At 42.4% G+C, this 24,730-nt stretch overlaps 1 protein-coding gene across 2 annotated transcripts; it reads left to right on the forward strand.

Moving 5' to 3' along the window:
- The first annotated feature begins 6,207 nt into the window (after positions 1-6,207).
- On the forward strand, positions 6,208-24,361 carry LOC308476104 (P2Y purinoceptor 8-like). Of its 2 annotated transcripts, none has more exons than XM_081003490.1 (2): positions 6,208-6,362; positions 21,851-24,361. In XM_081003490.1, exon 2 carries the CDS (start codon positions 21,918-21,920, stop codon positions 22,995-22,997), a length of 1,080 nt encoding a protein of 359 aa, XP_080859616.1. In that variant the 5' UTR covers positions 6,208-6,362; positions 21,851-21,917; the 3' UTR covers positions 22,998-24,361. The 2 variants fall into 2 exon arrangements, with proteins under 2 accessions (XP_080859616.1, XP_080859615.1); XM_081003489.1 differs by lacking the exon at positions 6,208-6,362 and adding an exon at positions 16,513-16,637.
- Positions 24,362-24,730: the final 369 nt, after the last annotated feature.

Consider the following 24,730-nt stretch of genomic DNA (forward strand, 5'->3'; position numbering starts at 1 on the left):
TGCTGAAGGGACAAATGGCATTGTGATCTCCAGGAATGCCAGTTTTTGTGAACATAGTGGCTGGGAGAGACTACATGCCAATACTGAGGTTTGGTTTGAACCTTCCCAGGAGCTCCATGACTCTGAAGGTAGACACAGAGAATCAGAGTCTGAGGGGGAGGAAAGTTCAGATAAGAGCTCTCAAGAAAGTGGAGTTAGCCAGAGACCAGTTGCTAAGCAGCAAAAGAGAGGTCGTAGTTCTGAGGAGGAAAGTGGGTCAGAAGAAAAATTTTCTCCCAGAAGATCTAAAAGACAAAACAAAGGAGTGCCTCCGGTGCGTTTTTCTCCAGATACTGCAAATGTGTTTAGTGTAATTGCAGAACCCAAGAGTTTTCAGGAGGTGTTAAAGTTACCAAAAGAGGAGGCAGAGCTCTGGAAACAGGCAATGGAGGAAGAGATGTCCTCTCTGAATGAGCACAAGGTTTTTACACCAGTAGCAGCGCCTGAGGGGGCAAAGATTGTAGGCTGCAGGTGGGTGTACAAACTTAAACCTCTGGTGACAGGAAAGTACAAATACAAAGCTCGTTTAGTGGCTCAAGGATATTCTCAGAGGCCTGGAAAAGATTATGACGAGACTTTTTCCCCTACTGCTAAGGGGGACAGTGTAAGGCTGATTTTAACGCTTGGAGCAAAGAGAAAACTCCTGTTAAACCATTTTGATATCCAGACTGCATATTTACATGCATCAATATCAGAAGACCTGTATCTAGCCGAACCGCCTGGTTATGAGACAGGTTCCAATAGAGTGTTAAAATTAAACAAAGCTCTATATGGTCTCAAACAGGCTGCAAGATCTTGGAACAAGTGTTTCCATGAGGCCTTAGTGTCATTTGGTTTCAAGCAGAGTACAGCTGACAATTGTGTTTATGTACGTGGTACAGGCAGTGATCAAGAGTTTTGTCTGATTTATGTAGATGATGTATTGTATGCCTGTAAAACAGATAAACAAACTAAAAGGTTTGCCAAGCAATTGTCCAGTAAGTTCAAAGTGAAAGACTTAGGCCCGGTTAGGACATATCTAGGGTTGGAAGTGTGCTGGGCCCAAGATGGCAGCTGCCTAATTAGTCAGCAGAACAAAGTTAAACAACTACTGACTACATACAGGATGCAGGATTGCAAAGGGGCAGCGGTGCCTATGGATCCAGGTTTCATAAAAACACTTCATATAGATGAGAGTCCTGAATTTGAACATCCTGATGTATATCATTCTGTAATTGGAAGTTTATTGTATCTAGCACAGTGGTCCAGACCTGATATTAGCTACGCAGTAGGCATATTAAGTAGATTGGTCTCAAAACCCACACTAAATGCCTGGAAAGGGGTAAAACAAGTTCTGAGATACCTCAAACAGACAATTGGCTATATGTTACAATTAAATTCTTCCGAGGACGAAATGTTGAGTTGCTACTGTGATAGTGACTGGGGAAATTTGCCAGATAGAAAATCTGTCACAGGACTAGTCATAATGGTCGGTGGAGCTTTAATCAGCTGGCGGTCACGCAAGCAAGACATTGTAAGTGTGTCATCAACGGAATCAGAGTACGCCGCATTGAGTGAATTGTGCAACGAGGTGATTTATTTCAAGCATTTGTTAACAGATTTAAATGTAAATTGTGGAGAACCAGTACGAGTTTACATTGATAATCAAGCTTGTATAACCTTAAGTAAAACAGAGGGTTTCAAATCACGTTCCAAACATATCTCTGTAAAGTACCAAAATGTACGTTGCTGTGTACAAGACAATATAATCACATGTACTTATGTATCAAGTGAAGAAAATGTAGCAGATGTATTAACTAAACCATTGGCAAAGATAAAGAACAAGCAAATGTGCAAGGGTTTAGGTTTGCTGGAAAAATAATCTCCTACATAGGTGTTTTTTGATGTTAATTGTCCAGCAGAATCTGTGAGGGGGTGTTCAGTTTCTGTTAATTGATTCTCATGGGAAACTTGCAGATTCTGGCTTCACACAATTAACTCAAGGCAGTGTCAATTTACTCTTGGCAGAAAGCCAAGGTCTGCTTGACCTAGAAACTACTTACTCTGATTGGTTAACGACCAGCACTCAACTCTGTTATCTAGGATTGCTAGCACAGTTTGGTGTGAGGTGTGTTAGGAGTAGAAGTGCTGTGTATGGTTATGAGAGAGAGAGAGAGAAAGAAAGGATTTATTTTGCTTTCATTTGTATGCAGAAACTCTGCTGGTTTTATTTTCCCTTTTAATAAATCCTGTAAATAGTTATTCTGAGTCTAGCTGACTAGTCATTACCGCCGCAACTAGCTTCCTTGCTGTGCAGGAAAACTCTGCTACGTTTGGGCTAAAGCCAATAGGGCTATGCCTGACACTTCAAAGTTCCATGAGAACTGCAGTCAGCCACACAGCATCCCACACTTTTCAATGCATTTCCCTGTCACATTCCTAACGAAAAGGTCTATTTGCTTGATTTGTTGTGCTAGGGTGATGGAACGCTTTAATCCACTTCAACTGCACAAGCCAAAATTTCCCTGTACACGCTCAAACCCTCCCTCAAATCACTGACAGTAAAGAGGCAACAACTTCTTTCAAAGCAGCTCGATAACCACCTCACACTTTCTCAATGAATGCCATGAAATCTGACCTAATTCGAAGAAAAAAAGATCTCACCTCCTCCCCCCACCTGTCTCGCCTTGAGCACCGATCACTATGGAAATAAATAAACATGAACCTCACAATGTGCAAGATTCTTCTGATTCAGTTATAGGAAGTGCAATCCAAGTTGTCTGCTTTGGAATTTGTAGCACATGCAGCATTCTTAAGATGGAACCTCCATGGCCGTTTTTAAAAGGTTTGTAAAGGTAAAGTGACCCCTGGCCATTAGCTCCAGTCGTGACCGACTCTGGGGTTGCGGCACTCATCTCACTTTATTGGCCAAGGGAGCCGGCGTACAGCCGGCATACAGCTTCTGGGTCATGTGGCAAACCAGAGCAGCGCACGGAAACGCCGTTTACCTTCCCGTCGGAGTGGTACCTATTTATCTACTTGCACTTTGACGTGCTTTTGAACTGCTACGTTGGCAGGAGCTCACCCTGTTACGGGGATTCGAACCGCCAACCTTCTGATTGGCAAGTCCTAGGCTCTGTGGTTTAACCCACAGCGCCACCCGCGTCCTTTAAAAGGTTTGAGAAACTGATAAAAAAATACCCTCTGGCATACAATTATCTGTGTGCATCTTTTGATGCTCAGATGGCTCCATTGCATGGGTATTCACACAAACACTGGAGCTCTATCTTCTCTCCAGCCTTATTAACCCCCTTGCCCTTTCACCATGGCCCCTTAAAGCAGCTACAGAACAACTCAGGGAGGCAGGGATCAAATATAAATGGGGATTTCCATTTGCTCCCATCGCGGAGATTGATGGCATGCCACACAAAGGCACCAGAAAAGGAGAAGTGGAACCTGTCTTAACACTACTGAAACTGAAGGTCCCCTGGGAGGAAGATGAATTTAACATGGGAGACCTGCAGGAGCCTAAAGCAAGAAGGGACAAATGGAAACTGCCCCCCTTACCTAACAGAACAAGACAACACCATCAATTATAATTCTCCAGGAAACACATCACATGGATAGTAACGCTAGGCTTCCTAAACATCCATGCTTCAATAACCTTTTTACAGCAGCTGGAAAATTCGATTTTAGAGCTGTCATCATTATTTTGGACAAAACAAGAAGGGAGGATATATTTTTGTGAATTGAATGATGGACACATATGGTCAAAGCAAAGCAATTCTCTTTTCTTTTTAACACATTAGAAATGCGATTCCATCTTTTGCACTATCACCTGATGGATTCCTGTTGGTGGGTACACCCAGGGCGTCAGGGACTACAACTATTTATCTCCAGGTCCTATTCATTCTTACAACTGAATTACCATATTTTTCTGTGTATAACATGCCCTCATGTATAAGACGCCCCCTATTTTGGGGGACTCCAAATTGAGAAAATGGGGGGAGATTGTATCTGTGTATAAGACGATCCACAATTCTGCACATAATTCTTTAATTTAAAAAACCTAGTCTTATACACAGAAAAGTACGGTATGTGCTGGATTCTGGCCCCCTAGAGGTGCAGCTGTAGGATGCCAGATTCTTCCTAACACTATGTCAGACCATTCATCTCTATGGGCTACGTTGCAACTTAACTATGACTCATCTATCCAATCGGTTTGGAGATGAGACTCAAATTTATTTAACAGGAAAAGCTCCATGGAACGTATTAAGAAATTGATAATGGAATATATTACATTTTATTTAGGCTCAAATCCAAATTTAACTATTATAGGGGATGCTATGAAGGCCACAAACCAAGGATGTGCATAGCTGTAAAAAGAAAATTTAATAGGATAATCATTCTAATCAAACAACAGCTTTTACATTACATCTCAATTTTGGAAATTAAACAAAAGACCACAGCTTCAAGTAAAGCATATAGGCAATTATTACTCAGTCTAATGAAAGAATGTGAAGCCTGAAAAACTCAGCTACAAAATCTTTAAACTTTTTTAATCAATGATTTTATCAGGCTGGGAATTGAAACTCAAACCCATTAACTGATATGCTGAAGAAGAAAAAATATGCACATTTGTCTCTCTCTATAAAACAGAAAGGTGGAGTGTTTTCTGACAGTCAGTAATTACCGTATTTTTCGCTCTATAAGATGCACCAGACCACAAGACGCACCTAGTTTTTGGAGGAGGAAAACAAGGAAAAAAATATTCTGAATCTCAGAAGCCAGAACAGCAAGAGGGATCGCTGCGCAGTGAAAGCAGCAATCCCTCTTGCTGTTCTGGCTTCTGTGATAGCTGCGCAGCCTGCATTCGCTCCATAAGACGCACACACATTTCCCCTTACTTTTTAGGAGGGAAAAAGCGAGTCCTATAGAGCAAAAAATACGGTAATTAAAACCTTTACCAAATAGTATTCTAAATTATATAGTTCCTTGAAACTTAATGAAGAAAACTACAAAACTAGCTATCCCTAAATTATAGCCTATCACCGATGAGCAAGGAGGAATATTGTACAAACCTATTTCAGCAGAGGTCAAAACTTCCATAAATAAATAGAAAATCAACAGGGCTCCCAGTCCAGATAGCTGGGAACAAATTTAAAGGGAATTCAAATGCATGTCTGAAAGGTGTTTCTAGTGATACACTTAAATGCAACTTGTGGGTATCTAATAAAGGTTAATGCTGGAAGATTCAGGACAGATAAAATAAAGCATTTAATGCAGTACATAATTAAACTATGGAATTGCTTCCTCGGAAAGCAGTGATGGCCACCAACTAGGATAGCTTCAAAAGATAATTAGATGAATTCACAGAGCATAAGTCTATCAGTGGCTACTAGCCATGATATGCTCTGTCTCTATAGTTTAGAAGCCATATGCTTTTGAAAGCCAGTTGCTGGAAACCATAGGAAGGAAGAGAGCGCTTGTGCTCCTGTCCTGCTTGCTGGTTTCCCACAGGCATCTGGTTGGCCACTATGAGAACAGGATGCTGAGCTAGATAGGGACGCAGGTGGCGCTGTGGTCTAAACCACTTAGCCTCTTGGGCTTGCCAGTCAGAAGGTCAATAGTTTGAATCCCCAAGATGGGGTGAGCTCCCGTTGCTCTGTCCCAGCTCCTGCCAACCTAGCAGTTCGAAAGTATACCAGTGCAAGTAGATAAATAGGTACCGCTGCAGTGGAAAGGTAAACGACATTTCCGTGTGTTCTGGTTTCTGTTATGCTGCTCTGTTGCACCACTAGCGGTTTAGTCCTGTTGGCCACATGACCCAGAAAGCTGTCTGTAGACAAATGCCGGCTCCCTCAGCCTGAAAGCAAGATGAGCGCCGCAACCCCATAGTCGCCTTTGACTGGACTTAACCATCCAGGGATCCTTTACCTTTTACCTTTTATTTACTGATGTAATACACCAGTAAATGGCAGCTGTTAGATCCGATAAACAGACACATGCAAAGGAAACACCCATCTGAAGATTAATTTGCCCAACATCTTCCTGCTTCATAATTTGAAATGGTACCAAACATTCCAATCCACTTTAATAAAAGAAAGTTTGACATTTATGGATGAGAAGGAGAGGTCCTGTTCGATAACTAGCTAAACAGACTGGGGTCTCATGACTTATCTGTGATCAGCACACAAGTGAGGAAACAGTTAACCGTTGCAAAATATATATGTATGTATGGTCATTTCCTGAGCTGCGGGGTGCTGCCAAAACAACATCTTCTCACTTACTTCCCATCCCATCACATGTGGCTCTTGCATGCTATGAACTACACACCAAAGCAGGTAAGTGCTACTTTGTCATCTAAAACCTACATTCTATGAGATACGTGTGATTTTTCATGTCCCTTGTTTGATCCTAAGTTTTCTTGCAGTGAATTATGCCATGTCTACCAATAAGACCATCACTGATGGCTTAACCAATTGCACATTGCTATCAAAGCAACTTGCGTAACAGCTCGCAATCAACAACTAACTCAGGGAAAGGAACTGTGTTATTAAACAGCCACAAGTATTATTAAGATTAAATTAGGAACTGCTTTTAAAATTAAATTAGTTGTGTATAAGCTGACTATTTTAAAGCGAAGTTGTATTGGATTTAAAACACAAATGATTTAATAAACCTTTCTGTACTTGAGACAGGCAAACAAATGAAGTAATGATTTGTAGCAATTTTGAAACTGCTGTCCTAGCGGGGAAAGAGTGTGGGAGACAATCATTTCGCACAACTCCTTTAAGAATTATTAGTATGTATCTTTATCAGGAAAGCAACATTTTCAGTCTCTTAATCACCATGAAAGCAGAACTTGGTTGCTTGCAGAATTCAACCGCAATTTTTAAAATCACAGTGCATAAAAGCAAACTGTGCTTATTGTCTCTTACATAGGCTAAAACAGTTTGTCGAAAACGACTTTTACAGACAACTCCGGTCTATCCTCTTAATTGTAAAATAATTGCCAATTGCTGACCTATGGAAAATTTCAGATACAGGAAAGTTTTTACGGTCTTTAGTGCTCCTCTAAGTCCACTTCACCATCTGTGTACCATTTTGGAATTAGCCAATCTGCTTATCTGCCTTTAATGTTATTTTTATTATTAGTTCTTTAATCCATTCTATATGTAGTGGTTGGAGTTAGGGAGACCTGGCACCCCACACTCAGGCATGAAGCTCACTGGTCGATTTGGGGCCAGTCGTTCAAGCTAACCTACCATATTGTGTTGTTATGCAGGTAAAATAGGCTCCTTTAAGTAATGATGAGATAGAAATCTGGCAAGATTAAACCCATGTACTCTTCGGCTAGCTGGATCCATGCAATAGTTTTTAATTGACTTCTCATGATATATGTATACCTTCTCTGCTATATCTGGTACATGTGCATACTGACTGGTGTTTAGGCACATCCTTGATGCACATTATATATATGCTGCACATATATGTATATCTTATAGATCAGACTTCCTCAACCTCGGCCCTCCAGATGTTTTTGGCTTACAACTCCCATGATCCCTAGCTAGCAGGACCAGTGGTCAGGGATGATGGGAATTGTAGTCTCAAAACATCTGGAGGGCCGAGGTTGAGGAAGCCTGTTATAGGTTGTACAATGGTTTGTTTTCTTTCTTTCTTTCTTTCTTTCTTTCTTTCTTTCTTTCTTTCTTTCTTTCTTTCTTTCAACCTCCACCCTCTGGAGCTGGCCATGGTGTGTTTCTCAAACCCCTGTGGAGCAGTTTGAGGAGGCGCCTCTCTTTGGGGTGGGGTGGGGCAGCTCAGAGATCAGGGGCAGCAGCTGTGACTGTCCAGAGGACTCCCAAGGAGAGGAGAGGAGAGGAGAGGAGAGAGGAGGCTAAGGGAACACTCCACAAGGGAGGGTTTTTGAAAAGGGATGAGGGGCTGTCGGCTCTGCATAACATAACATAACTGGGCTCCTGGGCTCCACAGCTACAGAAAGAATGTAGTTGGTCAAGGCAGCCATAGACCCAAAAAGGATGAAAACCTCTGTATTAGTACATAGTTACCTTTGGGGTTTCGCTACAAAACAAATAATTGCAGTACTTGAGTATGATGTAAATATCTTTGCCATCTCCTGCAATTTATTTGTCGTGGACCGAAAATAGCATTTTAGTGTTGTCGCCATCCCCCACCCCCATTATAACGTTGGCTGGTATATTCTTGCAGCACCAGGTGCGATGCATTTTGTGGGAAGACTGTGATTTACCATATACATAGTTTCATGAATGAAAAAAAGGAAAGTTTGGGTTCGGATAAGCAAAGTACAGCTGTAGGAAACCACATACCAGTAATCAGAATAAACTTCCAGGCAGCTGAAGCTGGAGTAGTCACCCAGGGGAAAGATCATAAGTATAGTCTGAGACCATGTTTGCACCATCAGTTCACACAAGTGGATTCAAAAGAAGAGAATACTTCTTTCACCAGGAATCGTGTGACTTGACCTTCCTGTAGTGAGGATGTCCCCACCAATAAATCTCCTGCAATATTCACTGGTATATAGGTGTGAATATTGCACATTCCTTCTGTGCATGCAAGCCGACTATGGTACACACAGGAGCAATGCAGATGTGAAGAACAATGCAGGTAATATATTTGTGCTACACCATACACAGTCTGATTGCCTTATACTGCAACTAGTATCATTTTTGTTCTCTTGGTTTCTCATTTTTCCAATATGAAATTCAGTTCTCCATAGTTCTGTAGCATTTTTTTTTTCAAGAGCTCAGCATTTTAGTGTCTATTTCTCCCAATAAACACAATTTTGTGTGCAGTTTTTAATGAATGTATAGATTTCTGCAAGCCATTTCTCCTGATATAATGCGGAAATAAACATCAAATATCAAGCATTTTTAACATAAAAATAAAATAGATAAAAAAGAGAAGAAAAAAGATGGAGAATCAGCTGGGGAGGGGGTTCTTTCAGCTTTAAAAACCTGTATAAAATTCTTACTCCACAATAACATCCAACTCTTCTACTTTCCATAAACCAACCTCCCCCCCCCCCCCATAGTCTTCAAACCCTGATACCACAAGTTCTTTTTTTCCTTGTTGCGCAGAAAGTCCGTAAGGGGTTTCTAGTCATTAATAAATGTCAGTACTGATTTTTCTCTACTTATCATCAGAAAGAAAAGCTGATGGTGCAGCACCCCTCTGTACGCTTCTTCTTCCCACCCAGGAAAATTGAAATGATTGGTAACAACAAGGGAGGGGCTGGTTGGTAGAGAAGTGGTCACTTCAGAGCTAATTCACATGTTACTTCAGGCTCTACCCCACTCACTGAAGTTGCTCGTTGGCACGAGCAAGATCTAGAAACTACCCGTTAGTTCACAGATCTCAACTGCTAGCACAGCCTTCAGCATTCAAGGGTGTTATAGATAAAAGAGATAACATTTAGAAATCCACAGGCAAGGATGCTTTGCATGCATGTACGCAATCTGCAAACTGCCTGACACTCCATATTGCCAAATTGTAAGGTTTAAATGGAAATCACCTTTCCCCAAGTTTACTCTTTATGGAAACACTAATGAATTTGCAAAGTTTATTTGGTTCAAGTTAAAGCAGGCTTCCTCAACCTCGGCCCTCCAGATGTTTTGAGACTACAAAACATCTGGAGCCAGTGTGGTGTAGTGGTTAAGAGCGGTAGACTCATAATCTGGGGAACCGGGTTCGCATCTCCGCTCCTCCACATGCAGCTGCTGGGTGACCTTGGGCTAGTCACACTTCTCTGAAGTCTCTCAGCCCCACTCACCTCACAGAGTGTTTGTTGTGGGGGAGGAAGGGAAAGGAGAATGTTAGCCACTCTGAGACTCCTTTGGGTAGTGATAAAGTGGGATATCAAATCCAAACTCCTCCTCCTCCTCCTCCTCCTCTTCTTCTACAATTCCCATCATCCCTGACCACTGGTCCTGCTAGCTAGGGATCATGGGAGTTGTAGGCCAAAAACATCTGGAGGGCTGAGGTTGAGGAAGCCTGAGTTAAAGCTTGGTCTTGCATGGGTGGGGAAACCTTTTCAGCCCTTACAGACAACCTTCTAGGGGCAGCCTACCGGTAAAAGGTGGGAGTAGAGGCAGGAGCAGTGGAGGCCACAGCTATAGATGTGGTTCTTATCTTTGTACAGTAGGCTGCATTCTGCCCATGCCAAAATCAGAGGTATCCCACCCACACCATGCATCTCTCCATCTTCCAACCAGGCAAGCAAGAGGCATTATGACAGTTCAATGACAGAAGCAAAGGCACCTGAGGAAGGTGTGGAGCATAGACAGTGAGAAGAGTAGTCTACAGAGTTCTGAGGGGACAGTTCTGAGGGTCACTTTTGAACCCTTGGAGTTTACTGCCCCTATCCAAGACCAGCCTCAGAATTTCCACTTGAGATGAAAAGGCTAAATAGATATCCACCCATTCTGTACTTATCTACAGCCTTGATTTATCCATTCTGTACTTATCTACAGCCTTGATTTATCCTTCTGAGGCAGCTGATTTATCGCTCTGGGGCAGTTATCCAGAGTTTTGGAGAACATTGCCAGCTGTGTATGCTGAGGATACACAGCTCTACTTTTCCTTTACATCTGCAGGTGTGGGAGTGGATGTTCAGTATTGCCTCGGTCATGGACTGGGTGAGAGCCAATAAACCGAAGCTCAATCCAGATAAGCCCCATTCAACAAAATTGCATATGCCCAGAGCCGGATTTTGATTTGATGAGGCCCTAAGCTACTGAAGGTAATTGGGCCCTTTATATGTCCAGCTGTCCTTTGTCAACAACAAATTGTCGCTGGTTTTTTGTGTTGAATATATGCTATATGGTAATTTATGGAGCTAATAGGTCCATAATAGGTATCTAAAGCCATTTGCACATGTTGCCGTGCAACCAGTCCATGCAGAATGTAGGCACCCTATATATAGAAATGAGCAAATATTTCCAGGAGCAGACTAGCAGGTGGGGCCCATTACTTACATCATAGGAGCCTACACAGCACAAAACACTGTTGCTGTATGTAGGTTTTATTTTATTTGTTTTTTATCTTATATTTTGGAAATGTACATCCAGGTTTTTCCCCTGGATATTTGTTTTGGGGTTCCCAAGAGAGTGGGGCTCTAATCTATAGCTTGTTTAGCTTACACATAAATCCGGCACGACATATGCCTCTGAGTTGACGTGTATCGGGTAACAGCCAACTAATTAATACTCAGAGCAGACCCACTGAAATACGTGTACTTAAGTCCACTAATTTCAATGGGTAGAAGAGACTCTCTCTTTTTAGTTTACAGCCATATTTATTTAGCATATCCGTTGATTAGCAAAACAGGGTTTAAAGGTTACTTTCAAGTTTCCACTCCAGTTTGTATACAGGTTTTAGCCATGCACCCTCCCATTTGCGCTGCACTTTGATACAAATCATTGCAACCACTTCCTCATTGCTCATGGCTTCTGTTTCACAGCTTTACAACACACCCCAGCATTCAAGAGCGGGCAGCGCCCGCGCAGCTGCCACACTGTTTTCAAATCACTCTGCAAGGTGACGGCTCCCACGTGGCAAGTTGTTTGTGTGCAGAGCTGCCATCAGCAGATCAGGCAGGCCTCTGCATGATGGCTCTGGGCCTCAAAGGTGAGGTCTTACAGTGCCGCGGAGGAAATCAGCCATTGTCCACTGCACAAAGGCAAATGCCACAGGCTGCAAAGATGGCCGTTCTGTGGCAGCTGCTATATATGCATCAGAATTGAAGGTTTTTATTTTTAGAACACTTGATTCCAGATCCTCGCTATTTTGGGGTGGGATCCAGAAACGTGCCGGTACATTCTAGTTCCGCAATTAAAGTTGATTTGGTGCTCTTGCTCCTCACACCGTGACCTTTTTGCAGTAAAGAAAGTGACAGGAAAATGCACTGGCTATGCTTGATGAAATATGGTATAGCCTCCTTGCAAATCAATTAGAATGAATGTCTGTGGTATTTAATCTCTCCCCACAAACGTTTGTCTAAAAAAAATAAAATCTGGATAATTGCTCATAAACAGTAAGTCTGGAAGTGACCTTATCTTTCTTCTCTGATGGCAATCAAAGGAGAGGCTTTCTGAGGTTGTGTACATACAACACATTTAAAGCACATGGCTTCTCCTGGGAACTGTAGTTTGTTAAGGGAGCTGGGAATTGTAGCTCTCTTAGGGGTTAACTACAGTCCAGGATTTTTTTGGGGGGAGGACTGCTTTCAATGTAGGTGACAATTAAGCATGATCTCTCTGTGTGTTTGTCTATTGTATATTTTTCGGGCAATTAGGAAGTGGGGTATGGAAATTTCTCAATAATAATGTTGCCAGAAAGATGGTTGTTGGCTCACTCATTCCCACTAGCATTCTTTCTTTTGCAATATAGTTATATACGTAGTCATATTGGCTAACCAGGAGTAATTGCTGCCCCTGGATGAAAACTTTCAGTAATGCAGGAGCTATTTACCTTCATTTTGTTCAGAGCCTTGATTCAAGGAAGGAAGGAAGGAAGGAAGGAAGGAAGGAAGGGTTGAGGTTGATTTTGAACAGAGAAATGGTTGAGGGAAGAAGCTGTTTATCTGCTTCATTTTACTTACCGAGAGTGGCCCACAAAGAAGTATGTGAAGCCCCTACTCCACTATCCCTCAGCTGGGCACAGTGGAATGTTCTCGCCATTACCAGGAAAGGGAGGCCCCCCTGCACATCATAGAGTTAGGTAGAATCTACACACACATATAAAAACACTGTGAAAATGCTTTAAAAAAACCATTTTGAAAAATGCATTGAATTTTGCATTTTGAAAACATTGAATTTTGCATTGTCCCATCCAGTGTCACATTTGTATATTCCACTTTACAACACATTTAAAATGTTTTATTTGCAGTTGTGTAGATGAGTCCACATTCTGTGGCCTGCCTCACTGCAAGGCTGTAGAGTGCAGGCTCTTTCACAAGGGGCACAAGCTCTTTGTATACATAGGGATCGGGCTGGAAAAGTCATTAGTCTGTTTGATTTATTGCCACTGAAATTCCAGATCCATCAGGCTAGAATCTAATTTGGCCTGTTTTCCAGCCAGTCCTCCAAGCATCTCACCTTCCTTTTCCCCAGCATTACATTCATTCAGTGGCTTAGGGTGGGGGGGTGCAGGGGGGCCGGCCGCAACATCTGGGGGGGGGCGCTCGCACTTGCAACTCTCTGCCCCTACTAAAATCCACGGATTAGGGGGCGCAAATTACTTGCCTTGCCCCGGGTGCTGACAACCCACGCTACGCCACTGCATTCATTCATCTGTTCATCTGTTCTGGGCAGCTTCCAACATATATAAAAACATAATAAAACATTTTTAAAAACCTTGCCTATACAGGGCTACCTTCAGTTGACATATTGGCTGGTTAACTCCATGCCCTCCAACATTTCTTTGATGAAAATAGACATACTAAGGAAAAGTGGGACATTTAGGGATCAAATCAGAAACCGGGACAGCTTCTGTAAATCTGGAACTGTCCCTGGAAAACAGGGGCACTTGGAGGGTCTGAACTATCCCCCCCCCCCATTTTTTTGTATATGGATCAATGTATATACAAGAAGCGAAAGGGACATAGAAAACTAGATCACGGTATTACAGAGAAAAAATTCTAGGAAGAAGCACTGGAGCAAACACAGTTCTTATTTCTGTCTCCTCAGAGTATGTGCTTATGGACACGTTCTGAAGAAAACACAAGCGAAACGTGACTATGGTTTCCTCCAAGTGATGGGTCTAATCCTGATCTAATCCTTTTCATTTCTCTAGTGTTAGCATAGTGATTCTGCTATACTGTTGCCCTGTCTCATTGCCTGTATAATATAATACTCCCTTAAATGAAGCTACACTAAGTCCAGCCTAAGTACCTCTAGCCTTTTCACCCGCAGGAAGTCTCAAAGCCTTTAGGGTGGTGATGCCAATTCTGACAAAGGGTTAAAATGCAAAATGCACTCAAAAAGCATTTCCACGCCCTGCATTTGGCAGTATTTTACCTTCTATGTGGTAACACCAAGCCTGACCACAATGTCCCGTTTTCAACAAATGACTTTTGCTAAAGGAAAAGTCTGTCACTTTTCAGTAGACAGCGTAGGTTATATGGTTTTCCTCTCCGCTCCACCCTGCCAACCCCTTTACAATGGAAATAGTTTGCTTGTAAATATATACCGTACTTTTCCACACACACCCCGTGTATAAGACCTCCCCTATTTTGGGGAACTCACTTTTAAGAAAATGAGGGGAGATGGCCCCAAGTTGTTGAGCCTCTCCCCCCACGCAGCTGCGGGCAGGAAACACTCCCTAGATCATTTCCTGCGCGCAGGAAGGGAGTGTTTCCCTCACGCAGCAACATCGGGGGAAGCTGTGCACCGCCAGCCAGCGTCCCCAGATCGCTCCCCGCTTGCTGCGGCATTGGGAGAAGCTGCGTGCCACTAGCCAGTGCCCCCAGATTGCTCCCTGTGCGCAGCAGCAGCTCCCCCCTCCATGCCACTATCTGTGTATTGGACGACCCCAGTTTTTTGACATGATTTTTGTGTCAAAAAACCTCGTCCAATACATGGAAAAATACGGTATAGCCAGATCGAATAAAGACACCAGAACGCAAGTGCATGGATTCGGTCACCGAGTAAAAAACAATCCTAGGCCACATTCACACCAACATTTAAAGACCTGCAATGCCACTTTAAACAGCCATGGCTTCCCCCAAAGCATTCTAGGAACTGTGTAGATTCATAGAATTGTAGAGTTGGAAGGGACCACGAGGGTCATCTAGTCCAACCCCCTGTAATGCAGGAATCTTTTGCCCAACGCGGGGCTCGAACCAACGATCCTGAGATTAAGAGTTTCCTGCTCTACTGACTGAGTTATCTCATAGTTTGTTAAAGGTGCTGAGAGTTGTGAGCAGGCTTGTTTTTCCCCTCCCATAGCTATAATTCTCAGAGTGGTTTAGCAATCAATCTCTCTTCACAGGGAACTCTGAGAATTGTAGCTCTGGGATAGGAACAGGGCCCCCCAAGAATTCTCAGCAATAGTCAGGGGTTATGGAATTGAATCAACAACCTAGGGCTGCCACCACAGTGGCCAGCCCTATTTTATGGAGTTTTCAGCCTGAACCCTTCGTGAAGCTATCCAAGATGCCACTGAATTCTGAAAGCCTTGCCTCATCTCAATCTCAGTCTATAATTTTTGCATTATAGGGATGGGCGAGAAACTTGGTTTAGTTTGAATTTCAATATGAACCTAACTAATAATGCACTTCCCAAAATGATATGTGAACCGAAACACAGCTATCCTTTGAAAGTCACACTTCTCCAAACTTTGCGATGCAGTTCGCCAATCAAATAACGTGCACAAAATTACATATATCTGTGTGAACAATATATAAAGCGCATTATATTAGAGAAGTTTCTTGCAAAAATAATGTGCATAATGTGTGATGTTTGCACTAAAACACCAACAAATTTTCACATTCACTAGTTAAAATAAATAAATAAATTGCAAGCCGATGCAAGAATGTGCGAAACTGAAATTAAGATTGGCAGAGTGAGAAACTCAAAGTGACATATTCATATATCCTTAGTCAGACTCCTAGAACAGAACAACTTCATTCGCACCAATCTGAGTGGACCTTGTCCTCAGTAGCTTTTAGCGGCTGATTCGGTGTTCCCAGAAGTGTGTTGTTTGCCAGAAGTGTTATTTGCATAGTTATTTGAGGTTCTGCAGTGAAATGGCTTCTGAACTTTCTTGATGACAATTTGGTGCAACGACCAGGTTATTTTAGTCCTGAACAGCACATGCATGCTGTCTCTTTGGCACCTGCTGCTTTTGCATCCTTTCGTGTACCACATTCAGAAACAGCCAGGCTCATGCAAATCTTCTTTTGCACCTTTCATCAAAAACATTTGCTGCTTGGGACCGCTTTGGGAGGATGGGCAGGAGAGAAATGCAATAAATCAGTAACAATAACTAGGGGCTTTACCCTTACTGGCTCCACTCACCAACCCCCCTGCCCCCCATTAATGTCCCACAGATTCCTCTTCCCACTCTAAGCTTGCAACTACTAAGCTTGCTCTTCACCTCCCAAACCCCATTTCTGAAGCCGCTTCTCCCTCTTATTCTGCATGACCATGCCTCCCCCTCTCCCAGCATCTACTGCATCTATAGTAAGTTCTCCTTTGAGAACTTTGGTTGTTGACTTGACCTGGCTCTCCCTTTCTGTGGCAGCCATTTCTGTGCCACCAATCTGTGCGAGCAAATAATAATAATAACAATCAGCGTCTCGCATGCCTTGACAGATGTTTCTCGGTTGGTTTTTAAAACTGTGCACCAGACAGTTTGCACATGATATAATCTATGAAAAAAGGAAGTCAAAAACATCAGCAGTCAAAAACACTCCCTTTATCTTGTGATGCACATGACCCTGTAGAAATATTTCCTGTCGCGCTAGCCTAAATGTTTCATTAAGTGTACTGCCATGTGCTAGTGAGATGCCCACCAAATGGTGGGAATGTGGATGGAAATGAGGCCAGCATGATGGACTGCAGCTGAATACGTGGGTGAGTGCACAGACCCAGATTCCCCCCTCCCCAAATTGTTTTGCATCCTCTTTCTTTCCTTTGACCCATTTACTTCCTGTAAATCCCCTTGGGATCCTTGCCTCTGTCTGCGGCTTGATATGCACCCTTATTTCAGCTGCCTTCTTCCCTTTCCCCTTTCAGTACTATTCAGCTAAAGAGAACATCTCCTTGTTCTTCAAAAGCCCTGCATTATCATCCAATTATTTCACAGGTAATAGATGTTCGCATCTTTATGCCCGCACTCATTCTTGGCCCTTTGTGGTGTAGTGGTTAAGAACGGTGGACTCGTAATCTGGTGAACCAGGTTTGATTACCCGTTCCTCCATATGCAGCTGCTGGGTGACCTTGGGCCAGTCACACTTCTCTGAAGTCTCTCAGCCTCACCTCACAGAGTGTTTGTTGTGGGGGAGGAAGGGAAAGGAGAATGTTAGCTGCTTTGAGACTCCTTCAGGTAGTGATAAAGCGGGATATCAAATCCAAACTCTTCTTCTTCTTCTTCTTTGCTTCCAGGTCTATTAAGGATGACAGCTTTTGCACCTGTCCTTAGTGGGCAGTTAGTTGCTAAACTTGCAAATAAGATTGAGGTGACAGCGGTGATTGGTGGACTGGTTGCTGTTGTAAAAAGGGCATAGCTATCTCTCTTAAGAAATCTGCATGGCGGATGCATGTGTGAAATGAATATCGTGAAACGCATCTGTCTATGTGTGTGAGGACCATCTTGAGAAGGACAATTATTTCAGCTGCAGTTCTCCTCCCTCACATCCTTTCACTTTCTTGCCTGATTGCTACTTCACTCATTCATCTGTTGGACCCAGCAAAGGATTGCACAAAAGGAAAGGTCTTTGGCCACCAGTTCTGGTCTTCAGAATTCAACTTCAGTCGGGGAATGTGATAGATATAGCTTACTCTTGGGTAAGGGGTGGCCTATGACTGCTTCTTCTTTTTCTGAAAGTCACAGGCTACTTCCAAGGTCTTGGACTTAGATGCCTTGCTTCAAAATCCAAAGCACTATTATTTTAAGAAGCAAAACACTGTTCTATCTAAAGATTCCTGCACTGCAGGGGTTTGGACTAGATAACCCTCGTGGTCTCTTCCAACGCTACAATTCTGAGATTCTGTCTTGTATATACACAAAGCCTTCTATCTGGATGTTTTCTTTTACCCTGTTTTTCTCTGAGAGACACATTATGGTTTCTCATAAATAAAATGAATTAATCATGCAAATAACAGAACAAAATGTTTCCCCTGTAAATGAATGTTTTGAATCTCTTCACATTTTTTTCTAAGAATGTGTCAAAGTACTTTTAACAGTGAAACCAACAAGCCAACATCTTGTTGTCAACTATGTTTGAAACATTAACGTATTTCGGTGAAAAAGTACTTCGGCCTTTAGAAAATCTTGTGCTGGCACAGACCTTTTTAAATGCGCAAGCAATTGGATAAATAAATCCACAACTGTTCTAGGACTCCGCTATATAGCTGCAAATAAAACGTTTTAAGTATATTTTAAGTGCAATATACAATGTGACATTACATGGCGATGGTGAGCCTTATGGAAAATTCAATATATTTTAAAAAACATTTTTTTAAGAAAGCATTTTCAGAATGGTTTTTATATGTGTGTATATTCCACCCTAGACTTACCATTTTCATATTGCCAATTACTGTCTGAAAGAGCAGCGGATATACAAATCAGGTGTATTTGCAGAACTGGCAGCAGCAGGGTCATATGTTAAGGCGTGGTCCAACAGAGGAAACCACATCCAAGCTTCCTTTCACATCTCTCTCCCCCCGCCTCCCCACATGCAAGTGCTATACTTCATTTGGTTTCTCTCAAGCAGCACGAATAGATATGAGACAAAAACACAGAGTGTGTTATGTCTTAGAATGGCACACCAGAAATAGCTGGTGCAAGTCTCAGCACCTGGTTCAGGGTGGTGCCTATGCCTAGGACCCCACTTCTGGGCTTTGTTGTGGGGAAGGCAGCATCACATCAAAGAGGGAATAATTTCCGCAGAAGGGGCCTTGTGATGTCTGAGAGGCATTGTGAGGGATGTGATTTCACAGTGAGCATCTGCAACAGAGCAAGCTGCCTCCTGTACTCTGAATAGATTTGCATAGAAGAGGAGAAATCTGGAAGGTCTCACTTTTGGAGCCATTAAATCAGAGGTTGCCTATCTTTCTGGACCAGCGAGCACATTCTGAATTTTCAGAAAGTGCTGGGGCGCTGTCACAAAATAGCTGGTGTGTGTGGCATAACACAAAACTAGAGAGGCAGCCACTCCCGCCATCCATGGTAAGACAGCTATGTCCTGCTGGTCCTCATAATAATAATAATAATAATAATAATAATAATTTTATTGTTTATACCCCACCCATCTGACTGGGTTTCCCCAGCCACTCTGGGAGGCTCCCAACAGAATATTAAAAACACGATAAAACATCAAACATTAAAAACTTCCCTTGACAGGGCTACCTTCAGATTTCTTCTAAAAGTCAGACAGTTGTTTATTTCCTTGACGTCTGATGGGAGGGCGTTCCACAGGGCAGCTGCCACTACCGAGAAGGCCCTCTGCCTGGAGGAGATCACACCATATTTCACTAAACCACACTCCCTCTCATTTCACAGAAATCGCTTAGAAGGTACCTGCACATTTTGCCACATAACTTTCTTTTTAGAAAACCTAGAGACTTACTTATTTAAAAAAAGAAACAGCCTTGAGCCCAGGAGCAGCAGTGAAATCTATATGGGCAGCAGCTTAGTGACCCCTGCCCTAAATGATAAGCTGCAAATGTTGGCATGTGTAGCTTATCATTTGAGGGATGCAGAAAGAGGAACCCTCCAAATCCTCCCTTCTATACAACTGTTAAAAGTTATGTATGATAACAGTACAGGAAGCTTGCCCCACCCTTCTGCTTTAGTTTACTTTACAGTGTTCCTTTGCAGAATGAAGCAGCAAGATGAAGCGACTTTTCACCACTAGTGTAGGCTCTCCAGCCTGCCATTTGGTGTGGAAGGTTCTGGTATTTACCTGCTTCTTGCAAAAAACTGCCTGCTATTTCAAGCAGCGAGCATTTTCAGCAAAGAAGCATCCCTTGACCTGTTCCAAGCAGCAAGCTGGTGCACCTCCTCTTGAGTAGGTCTTGGAGGGGGTGCACTGAATTAGTTGTCTCCTTTCTAAGCTCAAAAGCCAATATATTTAATTTCAGTACAATGATGGCATAGTATCTCAGTAAATATCAACAGTGTGCTCACACCCTGAGTCCAGAATGACAGTTCTGGTCACTCCATTAGCTATATAATGTTTAATATTTAGCATTTAATCTTTTCTAATAAAATGCGCTTGTGCATGACTTTTCATCAAAAGATCCACACTGTGGTTTGAAGATTTCATTACTTAATCGGTACTGTGAGGTTATTTTTTGGTCAGTTTGATTTACTTTGCATTTGTCAACACACAGATGTCATGTGAAGTCAGATATATGGGGCGGAAATCTCTGCCTTTTACATCTTTGGCTTAATCTCTGAGGTTGACCTTTCTGTTTTGGCAATAAATGGTGTATGGTTATAATCGCTGCCATCTTCAGTATTGGTTACGTGAAGAAAGGAAGCAATCTGTCACTTGACCAATGCAAAGAAACCGCAACAAAGTCTGCTTAACTGATGGACCCTTTCCAGTCCTGTCATTCTGTGGTGGTGGTAGTGACAATAATATAGTAAATTGCCGGGAACCCAACAAGTCTTTCATTATGGGCAGATCAGCCCCGAATTCTTTACAAATGTTGGTGAAAATGTACCTTTGTCAACCTGGTTGGTTCTAGTTCCAATGAAACTGGACCGGTTTAACAGAGAAACATTAAGGATTTGGGGCCACGTATGCCAAAACGTCTGAGCTTCCTAAATGGTGGAACTTCTCAGCTTCCTAAATTGGATGTTTTATTCAAACAGTAGGTTAAAAATAATGATTTGGTAACTTTTAAAAATGTCTACCCACAATAAATCCTCACCCCAAACTGAGCCATCTAGGTACGAGGGTACAAGAGGGGGCTGGTTCTGGTCTGACACTACCTTTAAACACGCTCATAGACTTGGGACCTGTGCATTTAAGAAACTCTCTCACATCAACTGCCCCTATATTGCTCTTGCTTCAGCAGTGAAGCAGCTCAGAATGAGAGGAAAGGAGACTTCCGATCCAGACAGACCCACCCATCCTCCCCCAGGGCTGCACAAGTAGATGGAACAGGCAGCCACCCAAGTGCCTGCTTAGCTGCACATGGAAGGAAGGAAGGAAGAGGCAGCACATGGAAGTATCTGAGAGTTGGCTAGGGACCCAGGCAACTAGTGTGGAGATCTCTAGTCCTGGGGACGCCGAGATCTGATGGCTCCTAGGGCATTGGCAGTGCAAAGCTCTGCTGGGAGGCCCTGTACTGCTTGCTCCTCATCTGCAGAATGAAACCTCAGGTCTTGAGGTCTGGGCATGGCTGAGCCATGGCATTCTGCCATCGTTTGAGGGGATGTGGGCAGTACCTGGGGAGAGCGCCTTCTCACCTGTGGTACCCTGCATGCAGAATTTTCTCATCAAAAGGAGAATTCTTAATTAAGTCTTAAATAATTAAGTGAAAGCTTTCAATCTCCTGAGGGTTTTAATTCCTACTGAAATACACACACAGAGTCCTACCTCCCCCGAAACATCTTTCCCATTCATTGCAGTGGACAGGCCAGCTCATGACATCCAACCCTTTGAGTATACACTGATCAGCCCCTCAGTGCTACCCAACTGATATATTATTAAGCATAAAATAATTATAATAAAAGGAGTTATTTTTATATCATACAATATAATCTCGGGGTGTGCCTATTGATGCAATATTTTTGAACTTTTGTATTGTGTTTGTATCATGTTCATAGCAGGGACAACTTGCCTTTGCATTTTACTTATGACAGCAACATCAGCTAAGAATCATGTACTGTAAGTATTTTTTACTCAACAATATTTTTTACTCAAAACCGTAAGTATTTTTTACTGAACAATCTGAAGATATCACAGTATTGCATAATAGTAAGATATAAGGGCAACTTGGTGGTGGTGGTGATTTTATATAGCTGGAAATGGATTTAGCCATAAAGGAAGCTGGAAAATTGATGTAATTGTTGCTACATGTTGTTTTCACTTATCTCTTCTCCACCCTAGGTTGCAGACCTCAGTCACATGACAGAATTCTGCAGAGCCTCAAGCGCCAACAAGCCCATCATACGAAATGTATTTAAATAGTACCAATTCAACTCTGGACAGTGCAACCCTTAACATGCTCCAGAACCAACTCATCATGGTTGCCTTGCCAGTTGTGTACTCCCTGACAGCAATCATCAGCATCCCTGGAAACGTTTTCTCCCTCTGGATACTCTTCTGCCACATCAAGCCCAGAACCACCTCGGTCATCTTCATGATTAATCTTAGCATCACCGATCTTGCGCTGGCTTCCTGTTTCCCCTTCCAAATTATATATCACTATGGTGGGAACAACTGGACTTTCGGCAGGCGCACGTGCAGCTTCGTCACAGTGATGTTTTACGCAAACATGTATTGCTCCATAATCACTATGACCTGCATCAGTTTGGAGCGATACTTGGGAGTGGTAAGACCAATGACGTCTCAGAAATGGAGAAGAAAGAGATACGCGATTGCCTGCTGCCTTGGAATGTGGTTTCTTGTTCTGTTAGCCCTATGGCCATTAGAAGCGGAAGACCTGACTTTCGAAGTGAAAGAACTGAACATTACTACATGCTTCGATGTGCTTAAGTGGAAAATGCTTCCTAGTATGGGGGCATGGGCAGCTTTCCTTTTACTGCCCTTCTTCTTCTTCTTCTTGCTCCCATTTATAGTGACCATAATCTGTTACTTTAGCATTATTCGGAAGCTGATCCAGGCCTCTAAGAAATATGGCAATGGGCAGAAGAACCGATCTATCTACTTGGCCACCATAGTCGTCTTGGTGTTCATCATTTGTTTTGCTCCCAACAACTTTGTCCTGCTGGTGCACATCATCAGCCGCCTCCGTAAACAGGAAGGCTACTACTACATTTACAAACTCACCTTGTGCTTCAGCTGCCTCAACAACTGCATTGATCCATTCATCTACTACTTTGCATCCAAGGAGTTCTATCAGACATTCATGCAGGTGATCGGCAAGAAGGTGCCTCTGATGGAAAGCTGGGAAAGTAGAAGGGAAAGCATGTTCTCTGCCAGGACGACGTCGGCAAGATCGATGTCAAGCGGACACGCGGAAGGGGTGGCGGAACATAGACCATGTTTGCAAAGACGTGAAAGTGTGTTTTGACACTGGGGTTCAAATGGGAAGCAGGTGCCATCTTTGCTCCGTAAAATGAAACCATAGCACTGGTGTCATTGAATGAAGCCACTGCTGGTGTCATTGGAAGGTATAGATATCAAGGAACACCTTGACTTGCGCACCAAAGGCAGAACTACATGTTACTGGAGAGACAGGGTGCTGCTCCCCTCAAATGACATTATTTTTATTATTTATTAAATATCCATCCAAATATTATGTCTCCCCTAACCTCCCTTAAAAGGCAGTAAGCTAATCATGTGAAGAAATGTCATCGTGCCATGCATTTCAGTGCCTGCCTCAACATCACCCAGTGATATGGGGCTAGGGTGGAAAAACTATGATATGATGGCATTCCATCAAGGGATAAGTAATATAAATTATGAGGGACTGGAGTAGAGTTTGAAGACAGGGTTACGGCTTTTGTGGCAGCCCAAATGTGCTGTGATGTGGAGTTCTGCCCTAAGGAACCAATTCTAAAACAGCATTCACCTACTTGCTGAAAATAAATGTTTAACATTCACCACTTTCACATCTCTTTTCAGCTCATGGCAGTCAAGCCATTTGCAACTCAATCCTCTCTGTTTTGACATATTGTGGCTATAGTATCTAGGAAATCTACTTTATGGAGATCTTAATATTAAGCTTGAAAGTGCCGCCAAAGGTCAGTAACACCTTCACCCACTTACTTAACAATGAAACATTCAGCTTTTGTATGTGTACAAATACAAGTTCCATTGTCTCTTGAATTATTCTTTTTTAAAAAAAAAAATCATTTCCGGCCTTGCTTCTAAGTTTGAGTAATTGTTTTTAATTTCCACTTAATGCTTTATACAATTTGATCAACAGAACTTTCAAGCTTAATATGGAGGTATCAATAAAGTATATTTCCTTGTTTCCTAGACAAGTCAGTGAGTGCAAGCACTACTGACCTTTGGTGGCACTGTAAACAAAAATATTAAGACACACCAGGCAGTCTTACATGAGATTTAAACTGAGATTTGAGATTTCATATTAAGTGTTTCATTGATGGAATAAATAAAGGTGTGGCTCATTCCACAGCTTCAATCTTTTCAAAAATCTTCTGGATGATAAGTGCAACCAACAGAGCTAGAAACCAGAAGTGTGAGGACCCTCCAATGTATAATTCATGGTTGTATAAAATGTGAATCTGAGCTGAATTTAATCCTATAGCTAATTTTAGAAGTTGCTGAAGCCATTTATAAGATTCTAGTCCTAACTAAAGGTGAATGTTTTGTAAGTTTTTCAGTTCTTTGAGAGTACCATGTTGGGATTTTCTTAATGGTATGGCGTGTTTGTTTTTCCTATTAAAATCAATATACTGTGGTAAAAAATGGTGAATGATGTCAATTTCATAAGCAGAATTGATTTAATTACATGAAGTGCTTAGGAAAAAATAGGCTGTATTCCTTTACCCAAACTTTGCTGGAAGTAACCTCCCATGAGCTCATTGGGACTTATTTCTGAGTAGACAAGACATTGTAGGATTGCACTTTATTATCCTGAGCCAGTTATCCAAAGAAAAAGTTTGCTTGCTTTTTAGTGTGCGCGTGTATGTGTGATAATTTCAAAAGTCCAAACTTCCACTTGTCCCATGTCTAGAAAGCATGGGTCTGAGCTGTTTTCCACTTGACCTATGCTTTCCCCCTTTTCCCCCTTGCCCCACTCCTTACCCATGGCTCTTTAGCAAACATTAATCTGTG

Source organism: Podarcis pityusensis (assembly GCF_964106645.2).
Source record: "Podarcis pityusensis genome assembly, chromosome: 4".
NCBI lineage: Eukaryota > Metazoa > Chordata > Lepidosauria > Squamata > Lacertidae > Podarcis > Podarcis pityusensis.